Source organism: Lampris incognitus, chromosome 6 (assembly GCF_029633865.1).
Source record: "Lampris incognitus isolate fLamInc1 chromosome 6, fLamInc1.hap2, whole genome shotgun sequence".
In the NCBI taxonomy this organism is placed as follows: domain Eukaryota; kingdom Metazoa; phylum Chordata; class Actinopteri; order Lampriformes; family Lampridae; genus Lampris; species Lampris incognitus.
In genome coordinates this window covers 12,751,356-12,767,226 of record NC_079216.1, presented here as the reverse complement: position 1 = coordinate 12,767,226, position 15,871 = coordinate 12,751,356, and the positions used below count along the sequence as shown (strand labels likewise).

General features: G+C 42.1%; 1 protein-coding gene across 1 annotated transcript; it reads left to right on the top strand.

The window, feature by feature from the left end:
* Nucleotides 1-308: 308 nt before the first annotated feature.
* On the top strand, nt 309-15,748 carry gtse1 (G-2 and S-phase expressed 1). The gene is made up of 11 exons (XM_056282331.1): nt 309-330; nt 475-532; nt 742-1,426; nt 2,313-2,468; nt 3,330-3,450; nt 5,484-5,897; nt 8,392-8,458; nt 10,599-10,829; nt 11,638-11,938; nt 14,612-14,731; nt 15,653-15,748. The coding sequence occupies exons 1-11, from the start codon at nt 309-311 to the stop codon at nt 15,746-15,748; spliced, it is 2,271 nt and encodes a 756-aa protein (XP_056138306.1).
* The last annotated feature ends 123 nt before the right edge of the window (nt 15,749-15,871 follow it).

Below are 15,871 nucleotides of genomic sequence, written 5' to 3'. Positions count from 1 at the left end.
GCTAATACACCGCAAGTTTATCCAGCGTTAACTAGATGTTAAGTTTGGTTTTGTCCAAGTCGATTTCTTCAGTTGATTCATTAAGTTTGCACTCCACTGTTATTGAGTTTTTAAAGCCACGTCGTTTAGTTACTTCAAAGTTATTGCAAGGCAGCTGTTCTTGGCGTGCAGTTTAATGGTTCTGTGTTAGCGATTAGCTTTCTCTTTTCTTTTGTCTGGTTAATCAGCTGGATTGGACTCCTGCGTTAGTGGACCGAACGGTGCTGTATCCCCTGAACCCGACCACACGGCCTTGTTCTGGCGCGAGGATGGACCCCGATACAAACACAGGTAACGTTAGTTTGAACAGCTTGGGTCAAAAGCAATTCGAGCAAATGATAACAAATATGCTAGCCATTAGTACTGTATATTGTAAATAGTCAGCACTGCGCGAACCGCTAATGAATATATTTGCGTGCTTTTTTAAAAATTTAGATAACTACTGCTTGGTTGATGAGAAGTTTGACTTTGATGTTTCATCAGCAAGGTACGTGTCATTTGAGATCCACTTGCAACATGTCAGTTATTACCACTGAAATCAACATTTTGGTAACACTGTCCTATGGCCACTCATCATCTTGTTTTCCACTCCAACGTTCACATGGTGTCTTGTCTTCAGGCACATGATTGACTTGTGATTAATAATGTCTTGACTTGTGATTAGTAACTTCTTCAAAATCCCATTCCCCTCCTCCTTTATAGTTCAAGAGGAGATGAAGAGGAGGATGATGATGAGGTCTTTTTGGGTCCGGTTAGTGACAAGGAGAAGTGTATTTCTGCTGGAATGGAGAGTCAGGCCATGGATAATGTCAGCGCTGGAATTTCTGAGGCCGAGGAGCCTAGTTGGAGTCTTCTCACGAGAAACAAGTTTGAACTGATTTGCAAAGAAGCCCACCAGCTAGCTAGTCAGCTAAAGGGCAACCAGCAGGAAAAGCATGTGACCGAAGAAACATTTGGTACAAAAGGCGAGAGCCAAAGCAAACTGATGGAGGAGTTTGTAGAGGACACTATGGCCAAACTAGGCATATTCAACAAACCTGCCAAATCTATTGTCAGCCCCATCAAAAGGGAGACGTTCTGTTTACAAGACAGTCCCAAGAAGCAGCTCCCACCTGTTATTCAGCAACGCTTGATAAGGGGCAGCAGGAGTAGTAGTTCAGATGTGGCTGCCCCATTGACTAAGGGCCGTCGAAGAAGCACCTCCAGTCCTGTGAGCAGCATTAAAACACAGTCAAAGATGGCTCTACGTGGCAGGGCGGGCCTTGGTACTGGAGGAGTGCTCCCCAGCAAGCCAGCTGCTCCAGCAATATTCACTAGCACACCCAACACTGCCAATACCAGAGTGGCACCAGCGGAAAAGACCACCAGGCTGCCTCCTCCGAACAAAGTATGATCAGAAGTTGCATCTGTGCTAGGGGTGGGAAGATATGAACATTTTATGTCACGATTATCCTGGCCAAAATGACTGCGATTCACAATAACATCCTCATAATCATCAAAATATGCTTAAATCTCTTTAAATGGCACTAAAACATACTGAAATCACATTATCTTACATTTTGTTCAAACTTTTTTTATTTTTTGTGGGGGATACAATGAGCAGGCCTAGCCTTCAGCCATGGTGACAGGTTTAGGATTTTGGGATGACTGGAAAAATGCGGGCTCTCCCTTGCGGGAATTCAAAATGTATCAGGAAGTCAATGTAGGACTGTACATTAGCAAGATAAGACAGCTTTTTCAAGTCATTCATGAGGATATTCATGTTTATCCCCATTTACAATTATCCTGATAATGGAAATTCACCACGATCAAAGTTTTGTGAGTGTTTTTTATCACGATCTGCGATAAAATCCTATCGTCCCATCCCTCATCCGTACACCGCTTATCTAAATAAAACACTGTTTTTTCCCTAGATTTTTTTTCAGTAATCACTGAGATGTATCACTGTTACTTATTTTTCAGTGCATCAGTCTCCCTAATCTTTTATTAACATATGACAGGCTTAATAAAGTAGGCCTGTTTGCCTCATTCAAATGAATAGACTACATTCCCCACTCAAACATTGTTAACCGAAATGGTTCCAGGGAATGTTGAAGCATGTTGGCACTACTTGATAAGAACAGCATGAAAATTAATTTTTTTCAGACATCTAAGATTGCTGCCTCAGTTTTCAAATGGTGGATATTTTAATTTTCTTCTGTTTTTCTAGTGTGCATAGAAATGTAAAATATGGTATTCTCAAGTGTGTGCCTGTCCCATGTGTATTTTACAAGGCTCAACCCAAGATCAAACCTAGACTGGCCAGTTGGAGCAGGGAAGGGTCTTGTGAGGATTTGCTCTCTGACTCTGCCAGCGTGGCCTCTGATGTCAGCGACTCCTCCCTTAACTCCAGTCTGCTCAGAAAACCAGCATTGGCCCACTCTATTAAGGTAATGGACTTGTTTTCTTCATTCTGAAGTGCAACTCATCTGTCTGTGGTACCTAACTTATTTCTTATGTTGTTACATCTGTTGTCATTGGACGGCATGGTGGCCCAGTGGTTAGTGCTGTCGCCTCACAGCAAGAAGGTCCTGGGTTTGAACCCTGGGGTTGTCCAACCTCAGGGATCATCCCAGGTTATCCTCTGTGAGGAGTTTGCATGTTCTCTCTGTGTCTGCGGTGGGTTTTCTCCGGGTGCTCTGGTTTCTGCCACCATCAAAAAAGACATGCATGTTAGGGTTAATACTCCTGTCTGTGCCCCTGACCGAGGCATGGCAAGAAGAACTGGAGTTGGTCTCTGGGTGCTGCATGGCGGCTCCCCAATGCTCCTAGCTACACAGCTAGGATGGGTTGAATGCAGAGCTGAATTTCCCCACAGGGATTAATAAACTATATCAAAATAAAAAAAAATTAAACCAGGAAGAATTGTGCTTTTTTTCTTAAGTTTGTGCTCTTTTTTTTTTTTTTCTAGTACGAATTAAATTTGCTCAAATGTCATGGTTCCTGCGAGGGTCTTGAAAGAGTAGAAAATAAAAATGAGAATTTAATTATTGAGAATTGTGAAAGATAGTCCTAATTATGGTATGGAAATGTCCGTGCTGATTCACATTTTTTGTGAAGAACAGTCTCAGGCCACTTAACACAGCCACCATCAAGAATCTATTCATCACATTGGTCACTCACCTAAATCCCCAATTCTGGCTGGGAAATTTGGAATATGATTTTCAGAAAAAGTCTTTCAGATGATAAATATTGTCACACCTTTAATATGGATATCAACTGCTTTGTGCTTTTGGCATATTGGACCACAGAATCTGTCAGCTGTCAAAGCCCCGTCTCCTCAGACCAGGGGTGTGGTCAAGCATAGGAGAAACACCTCCTCTTCGGTGTCCAGCTTCAACAACAGCTTGTCTGAGTCCCCTACTGGGAAAGGTAAGACCTTTTTTTCCCCCTGTGATGGCTATTTTTTGTGCTGATGGATTGTTTGTTACCATTTCTGCACATCCACACCTGGGAGCAGTGTGTTACTGCACCCCCACTTAGACCAGTAAAGGGATTATGTGTCTTCCTCACATTCACCTGGACAGTTGAATCATTTTCTCAATCCAGGTTTTCCAGGCCAGGCCAGTATTCATTATCCATGAAATCCATGTCAACCAAGCCTGCATTCTTGTCAATGGAATTGACAATTGTCAATGGATTCTGAGTGGAAACTGATGGCATGGTTGTAAGCATGGAGGAGCAAGGTGGTCCAGTGTTCTGAGTGGTTATGCTCCATAACCAGAATACCACAGGTTTGATCACTCAAAGAGCAATGTGCCCTGTAGTGTACTTGAGAGAGAAATTTGAGCCCCTGCTTGATAATGTGCTGTAAAGTACACTTGATATAAACAGGTATAAAAAAATGCACTCTATCTTAAATTTAGATGTTGTTTATGGAGTATTACTCTGTGGTATTATTAGTACTGGAGTTATTTTTAAGTGATTCTTTGAATGGAACATTTTTGTGGTCCCCTTAATCACAGTAAAGAACACCAGTAGTGACACAGTATCCTAGCTCCTCTGTAGGCAAGATGGTACCCTTTCTTCATTAAATTGATAGAGGGTGTTAGGGGAGGGTGATATAGACAACAACAAAAAAAAAAACCCTGATATTTTCTGGCATTTTGACAGTGATAATTTAACATTGTGGTCGACAATTAAGCAGAAGTCTGACTGTGTTTTTGTGCTGATTTTGGGGGGGTTTTCACGAGAACTGATGACCCAAAAAGCCTTCCGTTCTCTGCATGCTCTTTGCAGCAGTGATTCTTATTTCATGATGAATGTCTTTGAATGTTTTCACGAAGCTGTATTCATGGCAGTTACGACTCTTATGTGTCAGAGACTTGGGCTAACAGATTGTGCTACTTATTTCTGGTGGCCTATTGGTGACACCATTGTTGTTTTCATAATAATGGGGATGTTGGTGTTGTTGTTTATGATGATGATTTAGGATAAAGTAACACTGATAAATTGTTATTTTAAGCTTATGACAATTTTTCTGATAATAGTAAGAGCAATGGCATAGTGATAATTTATCAACCAGCAAAGAAAAAAAAAATAGAGGTGCTGGGTGCTTCTAGCACAGACAAGAATGGAGGAATGGTTGGCTGGGATTAGCTCGTCTTTTGGCTCAGTGCAGACGGTAGCATTCATACTTCTTTTTTTTTTTTGCATAATTTTTGTTGTATCTGGACCAATTACCTGGACACCTAGACATTCTTGTCCAAGCCCCTATGGTGGTCCGTTAGTCTAGCAGGGGTACAATACAGGCCTGTGTTTATCATAGGTTTAGACAGAAGTTGTGGAGTCCCCCAAGAAATATGTCTGTCACAAAACATGTTATTTCCGTTTTTTTCATTCAAATAATTTATTTCAGTGTGCAGTTATTCTAGCAGTATAATAAAAAACAATTTCATCATCCATTCTTGGGTGTGTTGATAATGCTTTATATATAACTGGTGGGCATGTGGGTGGTGGTGATGATTACAGGCTAATGTATGCACTTCACTTTACCGAAGTGAGCACAGCTTGATAGGATGGGAAAAATTAGACGGAGGCACTACCTTTTGATGCTGTTACAATTTAATTGGCTCAGATGTGCAGGGACTATGAGCAGGACTAATGTATTTCGCCATCATCAAATTGTGTATCTGTTAATGACTCATAACTTTATCTACTTTGAGTTCCACTTGAAGAACTGGACATGTTACATACCCCTCATTTCTTGTCAAAAACAAACAAAAAAAGTTTTGTTTTCCATCTTATTGGATTGACTCATAAGCTTGCTGTTGCCCCTTTTGGTATATTTTGGTGACCTATAAGAATGTTAAAACCGGTTGTTCAAGATGAAATGAGAACTGTATAAGGGTGAGATGCCGTCTAGTGTTTCATATTGGGTGTTCCCTAATTCCCATTTATTACAGGCAAGCGTAACAGTTCTCTGAACTCCAGCGTAAGTGGCCCCAGTGGCCGGGCGTCCTGCAGACTGACTAACCCCAGCACCAGTGCTGTCAAAGCTAAGCGCTCAAGCATCTGCGGCAAACCTGCGGGGCCTCCAACCACCAGCACCCCAATGGTACGCTGCTCCATGTCCACCCAGGCCAGGAAGCCCTCTGAGGTGGACCAGTCCAAACCCACCAGGTCCACACCTTTAAAGAGACCCGAGCCTTGTACCCCGGTCATCCTGACCCCATCCAAGAGGGCTATGGCAAGGACCTCTTCTGTGCCCATTGTGTCCTCCTTATCCACACCCAAACTGCAAATTGGGGCCTCCAAAACCAAGGCTGTTGTCGTCCCCACTCCTACTGGGAAGGTTAAGGGTCCCCGGCAAGCAGATGGTAAGTTTGGTATGCTTGTTCCATAAGAAAATATGAAATCTACTGAAGTTTATTTACTTAAGATTATATTTTATTATTTATTCTGTTATTTTGTTTTTCTTTTTGGTCAATAACAGAAGTTTTTTGAAGATAGTCAACTAAAGGCTGATAAACTGCTGGTCACTGAAAGTGCAATGTAGTGATTTTACTTTGTGTTGTAAGTCATTTTGTGACACGTCAGCATTTTTTCAGGTGATTGTCTTTGGAGTGAAATTCTGTATTGTTCTTTACGGATGCACCAATGTCACTTTTTCCACTGCTGATACAATTCTGCATATGAATCTTTAGGTATAGGCTGATACCAAGTAGCGAGCCGATCCATTACTTTTACAGAACATTGCAGACGTAGACCATTAGTTCAACGGGCCCGATAATTGTGGTAGAACCAGGTTTTTTTTTTTTTTCCTCTGTTAACAAAATACAGGCATGTTCCAAAAATGCACATGTTACGCCTGGCTTTTGGTGTCAGATTTTAGCTTTGGGTAAAATTTCCAACCAATACGCCATTTTAGCGTGATATTGGTCCGATTTCCAGTATCAGTGCATCCCTAGTCATCTTTAATAATTATGACTATTAAACACAGATTAGACCCTGCTGATCACTCTTTTTTTTTTTTTGGAACCCCCCCCCCTTTTTTTTTTTCTCCCCAATTGTGCATGGCCAATTGTCTCTGCTCCACCCCCTCTGCCCATCCGGGGAGGGCTGCAGACTACCAATTAATTGTCTCCTTCGATACATGTGGTGTCACCAGCCACTTCTTTTCACTTGACAGTGAGTTGTTTCGCCAGGGGGACGTAGCGCGTGGAAGGATCATGCTATTCCCCCCCTCCCAAACAGGCGTCCCGACCGATCAGAGGTGGCACTAGTGCAGCAACCAGGACACATACCCACACCCGGCTTCTCACCCGCAGACACGGCCAATTGTGTCTGTAGGGACGCCTGACCAAGCCGGAGGTAACACGGGGATTCGAACCAGCGATCCCCGTGTTTGTAGGAAACGGAAACCCTGCCAATGATTCTAAAGTTGAGGCTAAAGGCCGGAAAAAGTTTATAGAGATTTTCAACAGCCTTTATAAGGAAGCTTTAGACTGGTTGTATTGCTGTTGATTTAGATCAGGCTTGGCCAAACCTTTTTGGTTGTGAGCCATATACGGAAGGAGTCACGTGCCAGACAGTATTAAGTGCAGCAGTTTTTAACCAGTTGCACTGCAAGAAAAATATTTCTTATACCAGAAAATCCCTGTGCCATCAAAAATTCATTTTCTATCAAAATAACTATATGACACAACTGAACAGTTTAGCTGTTGACATTACAGTAGTTTATTGATGTGCTCACATAATACACTAGGCATTTCTGTATCTTAAATTGAATTCAAATTAATACAATAAAACTCGTTAAACTCATTCAAAAAGCAGCACAAAATAAACAGTGCGGGAAAAAAAAGAATAGGAGAAAAGATCAAGAAAGGGACAGGCAGTCTCCATTCCTCCACTACACTGTGAATACAGCTTATGGCCCAAGTGTCCACTTTATTATTATGATACAACGTGTAAATCTGTAGATATTGTTTTAAATTTGATTGATTAAATTTATTAAGTAGTTGGGGTTGTCAACACATAGAATACTGTCATACATTTACTCTCACTCCGTGCCATGTTACGCAGTTTAAGACCGTTTTGTTTCGTAGTGTCTTCCAACGTTATAATCTTTCATGACAAAAACAGATTCCTTGCAAATCAAACAAACACAATTCCCCTGGGCTTCTGTCAAAAAGTATTAATTTTCCCACCCTGTCTGCACTGCCTTATTTTCTGTCTCTTCGGTTCTGCCATGTTTAATCATCATGTCCCTTAAGGGACTCCGTATTAACGTACTTTCTTTCTTTTTTTTTACCTGATGTCAACGTTTTCATGAGTGATCATTGCAATGGTAGCCTAGTAGTTGTTCAACACTAAGAAGTGCAATGTAAATACTGCGCTATTGATAGTATGTTCTAACAGGCCATATTCCATTTTAGTTTTAAAATTCACGCCGGTTCACATAAAAACTGGCAACGGGCCACAGCTGGCCCATACCTGATTTAGATGTTCCTAGAGATTTCGTTTTTTGATGCAAAACTTTGCATAATGACATTTGGGTTCCTTATGTTGAACATACCAAGATAAAATCCTCATTGTTCAAACCTACTTGGCTAAAAATTAACTTGAACCCTTCCTTTACTTGTAAAACTCAAAGCTGCAGACACATTTTGTGCAAAATGCCTTTCCATCTTTTCTCTGTAGTGCTGTTTTTAAAGCTCAGACATTTCTACTAAAAATCTTCTTGTGTTTTATTGTCTATAAGATGCTTTGTAAATGTGCTTTGAATAGTGCCTTATAAAAGCTACGAGTTATAATCACTTCAAGGTATAACTTCAAGGTAGTTCTGAACTTATTCCTCCTCTGTTTTAGCAGGGTCTTCTCCTGATGCCCCCCAGATCCTGAAGCCAGAGAGGCGCTTGTCGGCATGCAGTATGGATAGGTATGTGCAGGAACTGTTTGAAGAAGTGACTTTGCTAGAACTCTTAGTATGTGGTGTTTGTAGACATGCACACTGTGATGAAAGGGTCTCTATTGTATTGCATATTTACTGCTCTGGACAGAAGGTGTCAATTTGTGGATGCTTCCATTTAAAAGCAAGTAATAGTGTACTGAATGCATATTATTATTATTATTATTGTTATTATTAGGGGTCCAAACAGCGATGCTGCTGGAGCCCTATTGTTTTTGTAGTTTATTTATTTCTTCCTTATTTATTTATTTTTTGTTGTTTTGTTGTTTATTTATTTCTTCCTTATTTATTTCTTAGGATTTCTCTCTGCTGAAAATGTTTGGGCAGCAAACATTTTAAGACTGGAAAACACAAAAATTGGCAGTTGGATTTCAAATTCCACCCACTACTCGGGCACATAAAATTACACCCTTTGACATCAAGATCGTGCTTTTATCAAGTTTTTTTTTGCAATTATCGATAATGGCTTGGCCTAGCGTCAAAATTCTTTCATCATTTTAATCTTTCAAGTCATCTGCATCTTTGCTCAAATGATCCGCTCTAAAAATGTTAAATTTTGTGACTTTTTCTTAATTTTCTCAAAATCCTATTTTCGACGTCTTGTCTGAAACCGCTGGGCCAATTGTCACAAAACTTAGGATCATCTACATACTTTGCTGATCTCAAGTTGTTGAAGAAATTTCAACATGTCAGACTGTTTCGATTATACAAGCCAATTAATCTAAAATAGGTAATTTTCAAAAATTTGCAGTTACTCATGAGCTCGTTAACATAACCTGAAATTCGAGAAACATGTTCAGTTTTCACTAAGCCTTCGTATTAAATTGCATTGTGCTTCACCTCTAGGGGACGCCACAAATGCGAAAAGTTTTTATCTCTTAATTAGCTGCACAGATTGGTACGAAATTAGTTTTGCACGATCAAGGGTCATGACTCAGTCGATACGTAAAATTTGGTAATGATTGCTTAAAGTGGGGATGGCTTAATACAACGAATCTATACATTTCTAGACATTTCACATTCCAAACTTCAAAAAGTGGAAAAAAATTAAATTACCTGCACGTCCTACAGAGCTGAAAAATTTTCAGCACATCCTCTGACGTGTGACAAGTTTGCCTCGCTGCAGCCTGTGGTATATTCAGAAGTCCGTCTCTATATTTTTCAAAATATGCAAAATCAGTTAACATCTATATCTCTACAAGTCTTCTAACAAATGCTGCCAAAATTGACAAGAGATTGTGCAGATGCTCGTTATCACGTTTCAAATGGGGTTCAGATATATGTGAAACAATGAGTCTGCAGTAACATAGCACTTATTTTCTATTTCGCCAAATATTTGATCACATTTCACCAAAATCTTTGACAATACACCTAATATCAGCAGAGTTTTTTGTGTGTTTTTCACCCCCAGAATTTTATCATCAACACTTTTGCCACAACTGGCCTTAAAGTTTGCTCAAACACTGTGGCTTATATTACAAAAAAATGTCATCTCCTGAATGCTTTGTGCTATTGCAACCAAATTTGGTGTACATGTAGATCTGTCTGAGTGACCATGACAAATTTGGTGCCATTTGGACAATAGGTGGCGCTTAAATATTAACAGTTAGTCCTATTCATTTTAAATTTTGTATGCTTCTTCACTGTGCAAAGGGTTAATGATATCTGACAGGACGTCTTCATATTCCAAAAAATATGGCCACTATCAGCCAATCAAATTTCAGCTACCAACACAGACAATTCCGTATGACTGATCATCATGAATTTTGGTGCACATTTCCAGGCATAAGCCAGATGCAGTCCTACAATATTTGGTCATAATCGACCTGATGGTGGTGCTGAAAGAACCCACTTTATCTTTTGGCTTCTAGCACAAAAAACATTTGGTCTTGAATCAAAACTTTGGCTCCTCCTGAATCCATGGGTCATGTCAAATCATGTGCAGGTACACTCCAGATAAGAGCCTAATACATTTGGTAAGAATTTCCCAATAGGTGGCTTGTGTGCAAAACTGCTTGGACCCCATTAATTGCTGCTTGCGGCTATATTTTGGATGAATTATTCTTGCAACATGCAGCTCTACTCAGGTTCCATTTCTTCCATGCTCAAGGCTTTCTCAGAAGCAAGCAGTCACGCCTTCGAGGTTGCTTAACACCCCTTCTGCTGGTGCGAATAAGTCATTGCCGACAAAGATGAGGCGTCCTTCAGCACTTCCGACCCCAGTCAAACAGAGAATCTCTGGTGTCCCAGTCATGACACCTAAGAGCTCGGCCCAGGCTAGCAGGTCTTTCCCTAGTATGTCTGTACTGCCCACCTCGGCCAGCAGGTCCAGTAACCGCAGGTGAGAACTAAAATTTCTGTTATAAGAAAGTCAGTATTAAAAGTTAAAAGTGTAGTTTGAGGGGCGTCCAGGTAGCATAGCGGTCTCTTCGGTTGCCTACCAACACAGCGAATGCCGGTTCGAATCCCCGTGTTACCTCCGACTTGGTCGGGCGTCCCTAAAGACGAGATTGGCGGTGTCTGCCGGTGGGAAGCCGGATGTGAGTATGTATTCTGGTCACTGCACTAGCGCCTCCTCTGGTCGGTCAGGGCGCCTGTTCGAGGGGGAACTGGGGGGAATAACATGATCCTCCCCACACGCTACGTCCCCCTGGTGAAACTCCTCATTGTCAGGTGAAAAAAAACAGCTGGTGACTCCATGAGTATCAGAGGAGGCATGTGGTAGTCTGCAGCTCTCCACGGATTGGCAGAGGGGGTGGAGCAGTGACCAGGACAGCTCAGAGAGTAGGGTAATTAGCCAGGTACAACTGAGGGGAAAAAAAAGGGGGGGGGCTAGTTTGATTTCTGGGGTGTGTACAATGTGTCCTGCTTACATAGTAACTTTTTTTAATATCTGCATGCGGTTTGAAGGTATGTTGAGCGGTGAGTTTAGCTTAACTTATCTCTATTGCTGGATGTCTGCTGGTGTCATTAGCAGTTCCTCTCAGGTGAGGGGAAGTGCAACTTTAATCGATCTTCAAAAGATCTATTAAATACAGTGAAATGCATAAAGTAACCAGATTTGAAGCTGATATTAACTTAATTTGTTAAGATATCATTAAATTAATATTTGTCATTTGCTTTTTTTCCCCCAAAATTTGTTTCACCAGCGCCGAAGCAGAGCTGACAGCCTCAGGGGAAGAGCTGGTGTGCAGTCTATCCATTCAACCTTTCTGTCTTGAAGAAAATGATAAGCCCAATATCTCTCCTCCAGTCGTACCCCAGCCAGAGACACAAGAGAAAGCCTGTCCTGGTGAGGTTGGTCAGGAGGGACCAGAACAAGACCAAAGCATCAAAGAGCAACCTGATGTCAAGCAGCAGAATCAGGAAGCTGAACCAAATGGAGACCTGATAGAACTCCAGTCTACTGATGACACACACCCTCAGGACCAGGCGAGCAAGACAAAGGAAGTCACTGAGGTAAAGATCAAAGGTCCCCTTGATACAGGAGTGACCTGGGCCTTCTGTGACAACGAAACCCATAATGCAGATTTTGTCACTCATTAAGTGAGGATTTTAATAGCTGAAAGTTCATTGTGTAGTTTGATATACTTTAATTTTTACTTGAATGTTGACCTATTTTGTTCATTATTCAGTGATTTCATAAAATTTGCGGCACGGTGGCGCAGTGGTTAGTGCAGTCGCCTCACAGCAAGAAGTTCCTGGGTTCGAGCCCCGGGGTTGTCCCGGGTCGTCCGCGGTGTGGAGTTTGTATGTTCTCCCCTTGTCTGTGTGGGTTTCCTTTGTGTGCTCCTGTTTCCTCCCACAGTCCAAAGACATGTAGGTCAGGTGAATCGGCCATGCTAAATTGTCCCTAAGTGTGTGTGTGTGTGTGTGTGTGTGTGTGTGTGCCGGCCCTGTGTGGCCTGGTGGCCTGTCCAGGGTGTCTCCCCGCCTGCCACCCAATGACTGCTGGGATAGGCTCCAGCATACCCACGACCCTGAGAGCAGGATAAGCGGTTTGGATAATGGATGGATTAAAAACTTAAAAAAACAAAAACAAAACCCAAACATGTAGCTCAGTGTGTCCACAAAATGGCCTTCAAGCAACTCTGTGTAGGTGGGTGGGGTTCTGAGTTGTTAACTTTGTTTCAAATGCCATGGCTGAAAATTCCAAGCCATGTAAAAAATTAGAAAAAAAAACAATGTGCCGTCTTTCAAGTTTTGGCAGTTTAAATAACTTTGGCTAGGGTGAGGATTAGGATTTAAGCTATTAGGTTTTAGCAACTGTAATAATAATAATAATTACATTTATATAGCACTTTTCTAAACACCCAGAGCGATTCACATTGAAGGGGGTAACTCACTTCAACCACCACCAATGTGTAGCACCCACCTGGGTGATTCACGGCAGCCATTTTGCACCAGAACGCTCACCACACATCAGCTTGAGGTGGAGAGGGAGGAGTCATTCAGCAAATTACACGGGGAATGACTAGGTGGCCGGATGGACAGAGCCAGGTTGGGAATTTTGCCAGGACACCGGGGGACCCCCTACTCTTTGTGATAAGTGCTATGGGATCTTTAATGACCACAGTGAGTCCGGACCTCGGTTAACGTCTCATCCGAAGGACAGCATCTGCTACAGCACTGTGTCCCCGTCGCTGCACTGGGGCATTGGGATTTGATAGTTGTCGTTTTTATTAGAACCAGAGGGAAGACTGCCCCCTACTGGCCCGCCAGCACTACTTTTAAATAACTCAACAAAACAGGGTAATCCCAATGTAATGAATCAAATGAGTCACATCACACTTTGGGTTTGTAAACTGCAGGAAGACTCACTTAACACACAAAACCAATTATATCTTAACTTCCACTTGGTTGGTGCTCCTGGTCTCCATTTATTTTTAAATGTATTGACCCATACACATTTTCACATGTGATTTAAAATGTGTGTACACCAGAGCTACAAAGATTTATAATCATCATTTTAGTTTCCACAAATAGAAAATGTAGAATCGTCCTCTCAGCAGTATTTTAGAGTGTGTTTAAAATGTTCAGGATGATTGAAGATGCCAAGATTGCTTTAGAATATTCTTGCTCCTCATATAAAGACTTTAGTCCATCCATCCATTATCTGAACCGCTTATCCTGCTCTCAGGGTCGTGGGGATGCTGGAGCCTATTCCAGCTGTCATTGGGTGGCAGGTGGGGCGACACCCTGGACAGGCCGCCAGGCCATCACACAGGGCTGACACATATACACACACACACACACACACACATACCTTGGGTCAATTTAGTACAGCCGATTCACCTGACCTACACTGGACTGTGGGAGGGAACCGGAGCACCCGGAGGAAACCCACGCAGACATGGGGAGAACATGCAAACTCCACACAGAGGACGACCCAGGATGACCCACCAAGGTTGGACTACCTCGGGGCTCGAACCCAGGACCTTCTTGCTGTGAAGCGACCGCGCTAACCACTGCACCACTCTGCCGCCTATAAACACTATAGTGTATTAGCAAAGTAATCAAGGTAATCTTTTTAGCCATGATTGTACAATCCTAAAAATCAGGAGATCTTGAGTGATAGTGATACTGACTAATTTATCTTTCTGGTTCTACAATAAATATGTAGAGCTGGCAAGTACCTGATAAGCACACCTGGTTCCATACCTGCTTTTCCCCGGTGTTTGCTACATAGAGAACACTTGTACAGTACTTATATATATCACTTTCTTTTGATATGAGGACTTCATAATCCATTCTCCTTTTGAACACTTGAACTCCTGTTCACTTTTGTAAAGATACAAGTTGGCCATCGGTGTGAAAGGGCCAGCTCCTCAAAATCTTGTCTCTTATTTACCTCAGTGCTTAACCCATGTTGGTCTGTGAGATTTGCTGCATCCATCCATCCAATATCCACACCACTTATCCTGCTCTTAGGGTCGCGGGGATGCTGGAGCCTCTCCCAGCAGTCATTGGGCGGCAGGCAGGGAGACACCCTGGACAGGCTGCCAGGCCATCTCAGGGCAGATTTGCCACATGTGCTGCAAAGTCAAGTCTGGATCAGTATGCTGTAATATTCTCGGGTTGTATGTGTGGACCTAAACACAAAGTACATCTCGTTTTTGCTAGGTTTTGCTGATAGACATTCCAGCTCCAGTGCTGCGGCCTAAGGAGAAGCTCCTTATTGACCTGTCGAACACCCCTGACCTGATAAGGACCGCCTCAGTCAAGCATTGTGATGGAAAAGAGGTGAGGGAACATAATAACCCTGGTACCAGGGGAAACCCCCCATAGATCTACTATGGGGGTTTTCCAAATCAAGTCAGAACAAAACTATTGGACGTAACAGTGTTTTGTTTAGTTCATGATGCTCTGACCCTCAAAATCAAAGTATTGTAGGATTTAGGATTGCAATTTGGGATAATTAGAAGCTTAGAATTCCTTTCTGACTTCTGGGTTAACAAGCGAGGAGATGGCGGCATAGGAAATCATGCTCCTGACAAAGTTAAAAATTTAAAGGCCACTACTCGACTCTACAAAAACTATTGATTCAATTTGATTTCAAGATTGTGGGCTTCGAAAATGCCTAACAAGTCAATGCAGTTTGAGTTACACGAAGAAGACGGCGTATCGGAGGAGGCATATGACAGTCTGCAGCCCTCCCCGTATCGGCAGAGGGGTGGACAGCAATCGGGGCAGCTCAGAGGAGTGGGGTAATTGGCCAAGTAAAATTGGGGAGAAAACGGGGGGGGGGGGACGTGCTGTGACACAACAACATAAAGAAGTTACAAATCAAATTGGAGTTTGCTTCTATTCAAATCATATACTGAATAAGCACAAAATAAATGAACGTGACTGCCATCCTTTTTGAAGGACAGTATGTTTGCCCCATTGGAGTGATTAAGACCAGTGAAAAAATTCAGCTGTGGGACATTTCTGATGACAGAAGTGATCATAGAAGCGTTTGTCTTTATGATGCTAAAAGATGTCTGACAATGTTTTAATGACGTATGGTTTCAAGAAAAAGTTAACTTGCTCCTTTAACTTTAGTTTTGACTTGTTCATGTCGTTCCGATGCATTTTCATAACTGATCGAGAGTGTTAATGTGGTGTTGCAAGTACAATTTGATAACCAAACTGATTTTTTTTACATTTTCTTTCTATTCACAGTTAATTGACTTGTCCTCTCCTCTGATCAAATGGAGCCCAGAAGACAAAAAGGAGAATGTCGTGAACGAGCCCCGCCTAATTAACTTTTCTTTCTGAGAATCTCTCTTGCTACTGTAGCTGAATTTTAGCAGCCGCTAAACAGGAATCAAACTTCCTGTTCCATACAGCGCAATGGTGGGTAGGTCACACTGCTACTGTCTCTATTTTATCAGTGTACTG

Excerpts from the sequence above, each read along its gene's own strand:
- gtse1 (XM_056282331.1), top strand. The coding sequence starts at position 309 with ATGGACCCCGATACAAACACAG. Across the intron at positions 3,451-5,483 it reads TGAGTCCCCTACTGGGAAAG|GCAAGCGTAACAGTTCTCTG; the intron begins GTAAGACCTTTT and ends CATTTATTACAG. Across the intron at positions 14,732-15,652 it reads AGCATTGTGATGGAAAAGAG|TTAATTGACTTGTCCTCTCC; the intron begins GTGAGGGAACAT and ends TTCTATTCACAG.